Genomic DNA, 9840 nt, shown 5'->3' with positions numbered 1-9840 from the left:
GACGGAAATGACAACTGGACTGAGTGAAAGAGGGATCAAGGTGATGAAAACTCAAACTCAGGAGGAACGAAGGCAGTGGAAGGACGCAGAACATGTGAAATTCCTCAAATAAAAGTTTATTCACTTTAAATAATTGTGCCTGTGCGACAAACAACAAAAGCCTTTTATACTTTTTGTAAAGTTAAAAAAAAAAAGTTGTCAATGTTGTTTCCGCAGAAAAAGCCCAATTGCTATCTCACCAGCTTTGTAAGGCGCCCAGTACCTGTTCCTTATCACCTCCGGGGCGCTCTCCAATCTGCCAAGATATTGCTGAAATAACGTTAAAAAACAATAGTAAACTACCACCTACTGAGGCCAGTACGACCCTGAAATTTTTATGGCTTAGGAAACGGAGGCTCAAGAAAGTAGTATTTCTACAATAAACCCGGCCCCTTAACCACTCAATCAGAATTCTCGTGAGCACCTAACTAGCAAGAGCCACCCGACCAGCACCCACTCCCTCCTCGGAGTAACCTTATCTTCCAGGGGCTCTTCCAGCCACCATTCTGCTTTAGCGCATCGAAAAGGCAGCTTTCCGACTGACACTCACAACGTCACGCTGCTCCTCCTTACCAGCGTTTGTCTTCAAAGCTACAGAATATGCTACCGAGCCGTGGGCATACAGATTTTTTCTTTCGAAAACGTTAAAGAACGCCAGGCCTCCTCCCGGTGATTTGCTCAGAGGAGTTAATGTTCAACAAGGCGCTCACCGTCAACCCACCTCCAACATCAAAGTTGTGAAATCCGCGGCGTCGCGGCACTCGCCCCGCAAACGCATCGACTAAATACCAATACGCAAAGTCAACGGCAATTCCAAAGACTCGACCGCAGCTCTCCTCAATGATAAGCCCGTGAGGATCACACTCGGGGAGTAACTCCAAGTGGGGACACAGGCGGCCCCACGGTCAGGCGAAGAGGGAAGGGAAGCCAACATCTCCCCAAACATCGGTAACACAGGGAGGGCTAGAGACGCCGTAACCCGACACCGCAAAGTGGAGCCTCCGGAGACCACGAGGGTCTCGGCCCTGCGGCCCCGGGGCACGGAGGACCCGGCCAGAAAACCCACCGCCGCGAAGGCAAGATCGCTTCCCCGGCCGGACGCGCGGGGAGCCCAGCCCGGGGGGGTCCCGACGTCAGCGCCGCCACCCCCACTCTCGCGCGGGGACCCCGGCCCCACAAAGGAGCACGAACCCCTAATCCCAAAGGAAGAGGAGGAGGCGTCGGCCACCGAGCTCCCGACCAAGGCCGCCAGCCCCGCCCCCACCCGCCCCCGCGGAGACAGAGGCGCTACCGCCCGCGCGGCCCCTCCCCCACCACCCAGCCGGCGCGAGCCCCCGCACAGTCCCCAGCTCCGGCGGTCACCAGTCCTGGAGACACCGCCTCCGCGGCGCCGCGGAGCTCTATGGGGTTTGGAGTCCTCGAGACGGCCTTTGTGCGCCTCAGCGGAGGAGCCTGGGACTACAACTCCCACAATGCCCAGCGCTCGCCCCCGCGCCACGCCCCCTCCCTATCGGCTTCCCGTTCCTCTCAGACTACATTTCCCGACAGGCTTCGCGGATCTCCCGCCCTCCCTCCTGAGACACGAGCCGAACTGGGCGTCAGGTCGGGGAGCCGGTCGGGTTCCCGCTCGCCGCCGCCGCCGCCGCCCCCCGCAGCGACTCTCCCGCCTCTCCTGCCGCGCCGGCCGCCGGAGCTGCATCGCGAACTCTGCTCGGCCGTGGAGCCGCTGGTCCGGGAGCACAGAGTCTGGGACGCGACACGCCGAGCCCCCCCATCACCTCTAGCCGGGGCGACCCCTCCCCGGTCCGCCCTGGTCCTACGCGGCCGCCGGAGCCCCCAGCCCCGAGCGGCCCCACGGTCCGGAGCCCGCATTCGGCCCCTGCACTCCCGCAGCCGCCGCCCCCCACCCTGAACATGGACTCCGACTCCTGCGCCGCCGCCTTCCACCCAGAGGTGAGAGCTGCGCCCGGATCCCTCCGACCACCCCCACCTCAGTCCTTCGCTCCCCGGAGCCGGACCCCGCCGCCCGAGCGCCGCCCTCCCTCAGCTTTCCGTCGTCGCCCCCCGGCGCCCAGCCCCGCCCCCCACTGGGGCTCCCGCTTCGGCGTCCCTCCGCGGCCGTAAGCGGCGACCCCTCCCGGGCCTCGGTAGCCTTGGGACCTGTCTGCGCTCCGGGCCCCGCCCCGCAGCCTCGCTTACCCCTTCCTCGCCCCCGGGGACTCGGGCCGAGGGCCGCCGCCCCGCGCTCTCGCTTCTCGGAGGAGCCCCCTCACCCTCCTTCCGGAGGGGCTCACGGCCCCCCTCGGACGGGGACCCGGCTTTGCACGCCCCCGCCCGCTCCCCTAATCCCCCGGGCCCAGTGGCCCGCGCCCCGCCCCCTGACTCCCGCGCGGCCCCCGCCCCCTCCGGCTCTGGGGAGCCTAGTCTTTCGGGGTTCCCACCCCTGCGGGGGCCCGAGTCGCCCCCCCCCATCCTCCGCGCGCTCGCATTCCCCTCCGGGGCCCCCGCCCCCCGCCCGCAGGCTTTGCTCGCCCCGCCTCCCACTCCTCCTTCCGGGGATCGGCCCTCAGTTTTCCCGGTTGGCGCCCCTGCCGCGGTCCCCTCTCCCCTCCCGAGGCCCGCAGGGTCCGGGGTGCGGGTCGGGCCGCGGGAGGCGGCGCTGGGTACGCTCTCCCGCCGCGCTGGTGCCTCGGGGGTTCGCGGGCCCTGCCATCCCCCGACCCCCGATTCTGCCGGCTTCTCGCGCCCCCTCCCCCGCGGGATGGGCCCCGCACCTTCCGGGGCCGAGTGCCGGCGGGGGGCGGCTTCCGCGGGAGGGCGGGAGGGGGCCGCACCGCCATCTGCTTTCCCTAAAGGCGGCGGCGCGGCGGGCGGGGTGGGGGCGGCGCAGGTCCCTCCGCCCCGCGCCCGAGGGCGCCGCCGACCGCCACTCGGCATCGCGGCTCCTGACCCACTTCTGCACGTTCCCCGCCGAAATAAAAGTTTTTCCCGAGAGTTTGAGGGCCGAGGGCTGCCGACGTCCCACCCCGGCCGGAGGGAGGGCGGTCAGTGGGTCCCGGGGGCGGAGGCAGGATCTCCTGCGCTTCCTGCGCCGAGTCCGGCGCTGAGCCCGGCGCTCCGCTAACCTGCGCGCCGCCGGGGGCCGGGCCGGGGCCGGGGGCCGAGAGGTGGGGGGAGAAGGTGCTTTGCTGGAACCAAGTTGAGAAAATAAGTGGCGCCCCTGGAAGGAAACCCGCTGGCGGCGCGCTGGTGCCGGCCGCGCTCTGCCCTGTCCTGGGTGGCCGAGCCCACCCCCCATTTTCTCCCTCGCTTCCACCCCAGCAGGGCGCTGGGCCCTCGGGCTCTGTGAAGGGGGCTGGGGTGGGTGATAAAATGCTTAAAGGAAGCCTCAGTAGGTCCGCAGGTGATAAACCAGAACCAAGTAGGGTTTTGCTCAGTAGCCAATAAAGGCTCTTTCTCCTTGAGCTGCTCTCCTCTTCCCTTTTGGAAGCAGGAAAAGGAGAAAGTTCATTCTCGGTGAGGGCACCTCTAGATTGAATGGGGACCGAGCTCCAAAGCCAGAACCCCTAGTGTTTCATCTTCTGCTTCAGGAAGACCAGCAGGGACGGTTCTGGTTATTGCCGGCGCCTAACCCTAACCCTCACCCTTCGGGGGCCTGGCCTCTGGATGCTGGAGGAGGAGAGGGAGCAGCAGGAAGTGCCTGTGCAGGGGGGACCCCGGGGAGGAGGCCCCCAGGCAGCCCTGGCTGGGGAGGGGTCAGGCTTGAGTGAGCTGGGAAGGGTAGGGAGCCGTTGGCTTTTGAAGTCACTCAATGCTTCAGTTACAGCTGCCGCCGCAGCTTATTTTCAAAATGGAAAACCTGTAGCAAAAAAAGTAGTTATTAGCACGGAGAGGAAGCGAACAGATAACCAGAAAATTCCGGGAGCGCTAAGAAATGGGCTTTTGGACAAGCTTTTATCGCCTAGCCAGTTTCCCAGAATTCTTGGCACAACACCCCCACTCTCAACCTTCTGAAAAGTGTTACTTCTTGACCTGAGCTTACCTGGTGGTGTTTCTAAGGTGTTTGTGAATCTTGCAGCGTGTTTTTGAGGTGCTGGCAGCAATAACAGCTCCAGCTTGCTTGCTTTTGTTTGTGATTCCACCTACAAGTGTCTACTTTCAAACACACCCCCTTCTCCCTGCTCACAGGAGTACTCCCCCGGGTACAAGAGACGAAGGACCGTGGAGGATTTCAACAAGTTCTGCACCTTTGTCCTGGCCTATGCCGGCTACATCCCTTATCCGAAGGAGGTAATCTTCACACTTGTGGGACCTTTCTGGCAGTGACGCCAGGGCTTGTGTGGGAGGACTGCAGATAGGCCTTGGGCAAAAATCTTTCTTGGAAACTTAGACCAGCCTGGGAAATGGTTCTTCAAACGCTGGTACAAAAAAAAATGCAGGCTTGTCTAGAAATGATTTAGTAAACTTTCAAGGTTTGCTTGCAAATAGCTATTTGCTATCAGCCTGCTCTTTTTTTGTAATTTAATATTTCAGTTGCAGTTTGCATTCAGTATGGTATCGTATTAGTTCCAGGTGTACAGCATAGTGAATGGACAGTCAGTCATACTCTTTTTTTAAAAAATATATTATTAATTTTTTACAGAGAGGAAGGGAGGGGGATAGAGAGTTAGAAACATCGATGAGAGAGAAACATTGATCAGCTGCCCCCTGCACACTCCCCACCAGGGATGTGCCCGCAACCGAGGTACATGCCCTTGACCGGAATCGAACCTGGGACCCTTGAGTCCGCAGGCCGACGCTCTACCCACTGAGCCAGATCGGTTAGGGCACATATATTCTTGACAAAGTGTTCCCCCTGCTGTTTCCAGTACTCACCTGATACCATACGCGGTTATTACAATATTGACCATATTCCCTATTCTTTACTATCTGCCTGCTCTTAATGGCCAGTATTTATTGAGTGCTGACTGTGGCCAGGCACTGGTTTTGGCTCTTACAGCACGAGGTAGGTGAAATTATTTGTCCCTATTTTAAAGCTAGGACATGGGCCCGGGTGGGGAATGCCTTGCCCTGGGTCACAGGCCAATGAACGGTGGAGTCTGGCGAGCAGCTTCCTGGTTGCTGTGCGTATCCCATACAGAATCTGCGGGGACTTCGGCCCAAATCCTGTGGGATTTCAGGGATTTACACCCCCCCCTCCCCCCTGATAAATGGGCAGAACTGTGGACCAGCACTGCCATGGTCCTCAAACTTCAGAGCCTCGTTCATACTGACCGAAGCTAAAAAGAAGGGACCCCGGTACTCCCAGGTCCCAGCAATGGTTTATCCTTTGCATTGCCATCTCGGGATCATGCCTGCTTTGTGCCACTCAGAATGTGGCCATTATTTGCAAATAAAATGCTCGAATGGTCTGAAGGAACCAGAGTGTAGCGCACTTGCTGCTTTGGGGCAATAATTACCCACTTTAATTTTTGCAATACTTTGGGATATCTCCAGTTTTAAAAAAATGTACTGGGAAATTCTCAAAACTAATTTAAACTCACTTAATTAAAAAAATGCATCCTGAGGGAGGACAGAGGGAGGGAGAGGTTCCAGTCAGGGAAGGATCCTGGGCTGGAGAGCGGGTCTTCCCTCTTGTCGGTCCACCGAGCCCCAGCCAGGTTCCTGAAGGTTCCGCCAGGACAGGAGGTCCCCTCTCCTGGGGCACATTGTCTGGAAGGTCACACTGAAACACAAATGCCATTGTTCCTAAAGAGCAGTGCTGAGGAGAGCTGGGAGCTGGAGGCTGTGAGAGCTGCAGCCTGGCCCTGCCGGTGCCTGGGAGATCTCTGTGGGGTCGGCTCGTCCGGGACCGTGGAAGTAACCGGAACCTTTGCCTCTGTCCTTTCAGGAACTCCCTTTGAGGAGCAGCCCCAGCCCTGCCAACAGCACCGCGGGCACCGTTGACAGCGACGGCTGGGACGCTGGCTTCAATGACATCTCGTCCACGGTGCCCCTGCCAGTCTCCGACCGCTGCTTTAGCCACCTGCAGCCCAGCCTCTTGCAGTGTGCCAAGCCCAGTAACTTCCTGCTCGACAGAAAAAAGACCGACAAGCTGAAGAAGAAGAAGAAGAGGAAGCGCAGGGACAGCGAGGTGCCCGGGAAGGAGGGGTACGTGGGCAGCTTGCTGAAGCTGGAAGCCGCCGATCCGTACGTGGAGACCCCCACGAGTCCCACCCTGCAGGGTATGCCCCCGGCCCCTGGCGATCCCTGCTCGGGCTGGGACTCCGACACTCCGTCCAGCGGCTCCTGTGCCACCGTGTCACCTGATGAGGTCAAAGAAATAAAGACTGAAGGCAAGCGGACTATCGTCCGGCAGGGGAAGCAGGTGGTCTTCCGCGACGAGGACAGCACTGGTAATGACGAGGACATCATGGTGGATTCAGGTGAGTGGTCCCGGGACGACGGCCGTGCTCTGGGCTGTGTTCAGAAGAGAGTGATTGTCAGCCGGTGTCTCGGGGAGGTCCCTGCCTCAGGGCGCCCACCGTCTCCAGGGAGGTGGGTGCAGGAAGGTGGGCGCAGGTGCTTAGGGAGGGGGTGATCGCCGCTAGAGACAGCTGAGAGCCCGACCTGGAAATATACAGATAGTGCGGCTCGTGAGTGCACACGTCACCGTGACCTCTGGGACCACAGTCTGGGTGCCCTTTCTGTGCCCTTACCATGCGCTCAGGGAGGGAGGTGGCACCGTGAGTGGAAGTTGGGTTCTGGTTCTGTTGCTTGTCCCCGTGGAGGGCAGCTCTCCTGGTGGGGAGGGGTCAGGAGATGCCTTTTCCTTCCTCTGACGTGTTCCTCTCTTTCAGACGATGACTCGTGGGACCTCGTCACCTGCTTCTGCATGAAGCCATTTGCCGGCCGCCCGATGATAGAGTGCAACGAGTGCCATACTTGGATCCACCTGTCCTGTGCCAAAATCCGGAAATCCAACGTGCCGGAAGTGTTTGTCTGCCAGAAGTGCCGGGACTCCAAGTTCGACATCCGCCGCTCCAGCCGCTCCCGGATGGGCTCCCGGAAGCTGTTTCTGGACTGACTGCTGGCGAGTGAGGAGGCGGGGCGAGGAACCGGAAGGGACGGGACGGTGGGCTTTCTGGCCCCTTTCTTAGTTGAGCACAGAACTCTCAGCTCTGATGCAGGCAGACCCCTGCCATTCAGGTGCCTAAGCAAAAGGACAGGCTGTCCACGGTGTAAACTGGACATAGCCGGTGACTGAATAAAGTCCTGAGGCCAAAGCTGCTGCTAGAGCTGTGATCTCTGCAGCGGAGGCGGACTCAGCACCCGGGGCAGGGGGGTGGTCAGCTGATGATGAGGGTCCAGGTAGTTGTGAATCCTTGCTCTAGTTGACCAGCTCCCTCCGATTGGAACAAGTGCTGTTACTCCTGCTTCCGCGTTGGGGACCACCGTTCCCCGGCCTGTTAACGAACAGCCATACGTGCAAGCGTTTTCTTGAGTGTGTCTTTTACCATAAGTGTCTGTACAGCAACCATCAGAGCTGCCCCTCCCTTAGTGGTCCGCCCTCCCTTGCCCGTTGGACTCCTCGCCTCACCCTGAGAGGAGCCAGGGGCGGGGGGCGAGCTAATGGTCCCTAGTTTTTCTTCTGTTTGTTGAAAGGGGTTGTGTGTGGCCACTTCTCTGTAGAAAGAGGGTTGGTTGGGAGATTGAAGTGGCCTGTGTTCATAACCCAGTTTCCCGTTTTGCACGATGTAAAAACTGTCTTTTTGCACGATATAGCCAAAAGTATTGGCAGGTGTTTGCCTGGGTGCCCTCTCTCTCCAGTTGGTGTATGGGGGGCCTGTGAGTGCCCAGGCAAGGCGTTTCCGAGGGAGGGCACTTAGGTTCCTTCTTCTCTCTTCCCCCCACATTATTTCAGTAGCAGCGTAAAGGTTAGGCAGTCACTGGGGAGTGGGTAATGGGTAAAGGAGAACTGGGAGGAGGGCCTCTCCCACGGGTGATTCTTAGTGTCCCCTCAGACAGGTTGGCCTGCTGGTTCCACAGGCCAAGGTTAGGACTTGAAGTCTTGTGATTTGAGTTGGTGAGTGAGTGGCATGGTAATGTTGGCCTCTGGGTCTATACCGGGGAGCTGTGCAGAGGTCCTCGGATCTGGACTTGGGGACACCCTGTGGGCTCTGCTCCAGGCCACTGTGCCCTGGGACACTGGCGGTCCTCGGGCCCCACGGGAGGAGGGCTTCAGCGCTGTCCCAAATCGGCGTTGCTCTCAGCAGTTCAAATACTGGTTCTCGAAAATTGGTGTTTTTCTTTTTGTTTTTTTTTGTAAATCGATGCGTGTGTTTTCATAAACATTGTTTCTTGTAAAAGCGTGAAAAGGGAAGAATGCCCAGGTCGGTCACATTTGTTTACAGCAGGATGGACCCGTCTCCCGCAGGGGCTTCCCCCGGTGGCATCCCTGTGCAGGGCCCCCCGCGGGCCCCCTCCACATTCTCACTGAAGCACCCAGCGCTGAGCTGTAGGCTAATCAGAGCCCATATTTTGTCCTGGTACCATTCATGCTTGATAAGCCAACTGCCTTTTGTTTTGTTTTTAATTCTGTTGCTTTTATTAACACAAAAATAGGCATAGTTTCTGAATCCCAGTTTGTTGTCAAGATCCCCAAAGGAGAAGTTGTGCAGTGGAGAGAAATGGTAAGCTGGCTCAGAAACAACCTCCTCCCCAGACAGCTGGCTCTGACTCTGGCGAGGGCAAATGTGCAGGAGAAGTTGGGAGAGGAATTTGCCAAAGATCTGCCCCAGGACATTGCCTGTCCAGTGTCTTCACCATGAGAATAGCCAAAGTTCCAAAGTGTTTCTTGTTTCTTTAAAAATAACGCCTCAAAGTTTTAAAGGTGCACTTAGAGTACCTGTGATTTTACAGTGGAACAGCCAACGCTGGCGACTGCGATCTGCTCTTCGAAGGATCAGTGCGGGGTGGCTCCTGGAAGGCTTCGGCATTCATCTCAATTTCTGTTTCTTATTTCCCTTTGGTTCTTTTAACAGGTGCATCCCTGTGGGTGGTGTCTAAGAAGTCAAGACACCTCGTTTTTTTCTGTATATTGTGTTGATTGAGCTGGCAGCTGCAATCAGCTTTATGCAAATTAGGCATGGCCCAGCTAGGGCTCTTGGTTGGTGGCTGATGAGTGAGGAGGGAAAGATGTCACCCCAAAAGCAGGTCCCTCCCATTGGCTTTGGCCAGGCCAGACACTTAACATCGTTTACATGGTTCTGTGTAATTGTAAAGTTTGTGTAAAAAGCGAAGCTGTTTCTGTGAAACTGTATATTTTGTAAATAAAGATATTGCTACTTTGAGGTTGATGTCTAGCTTCAGGTGTTTTTGTTCTGTGCTGAAGGACAATTGTGTTTCATCGTCACTTCCCCAAACCACGATTACAAGACTTGGGAAGTTAGAGTTTGCTTTAGCGGGATGGAAAATGCCCGCAGCCGGCAATGTCCTTTGCTAGTTAATTCTCCAGAAACCACAGTGTAAATAGACATAAGCAGCTCACAATTTCTTCATCAAATTGAGTTTAAACCCCAGTGAGTGGTTAACCGGCTTTGTGAAAGCTGCAGCCTTGGGTTCCCTAAGCAGGACTGGGATCTGGGGGTGCACATTCGGGCCCTTTACACCTGGCGCCCGCAGTGCCTGAGCCTGTTCTGCCAGCTCTATCTGCTCCTCTAATTTGGGACCAACTAGTACCTGCAGTGACATTCGAGCAGCCCAAACCTAGTAAGCATCTCAGTCTTCAAAATGCTGGCCAGGCTGGGCATCGAGCCTTTG

General features: G+C 57.8%; 1 protein-coding gene across 1 annotated transcript; it reads left to right on the top strand.

The window, feature by feature from the left end:
• The first annotated feature begins 1618 nt into the window (after nt 1-1618).
• PHF13 (PHD finger protein 13) lies at nt 1619-9371 on the top strand. The gene is made up of 4 exons (XM_059691412.1): nt 1619-1992; nt 4228-4329; nt 5930-6464; nt 6879-9371. Exons 1-4 carry the CDS (start codon nt 1954-1956, stop codon nt 7103-7105), a joined length of 903 nt encoding a protein of 300 aa, XP_059547395.1. The 5' UTR covers nt 1619-1953; the 3' UTR covers nt 7106-9371.
• Nucleotides 9372-9840: the final 469 nt, after the last annotated feature.

Source organism: Myotis daubentonii, chromosome 3, assembly GCF_963259705.1.
Source record: "Myotis daubentonii chromosome 3, mMyoDau2.1, whole genome shotgun sequence".
NCBI lineage: Eukaryota > Metazoa > Chordata > Mammalia > Chiroptera > Vespertilionidae > Myotis > Myotis daubentonii.
The sequence above is the reverse complement of the archived record's forward strand: the minus strand, read 5'-3'. Positions and strand labels throughout refer to the sequence as shown.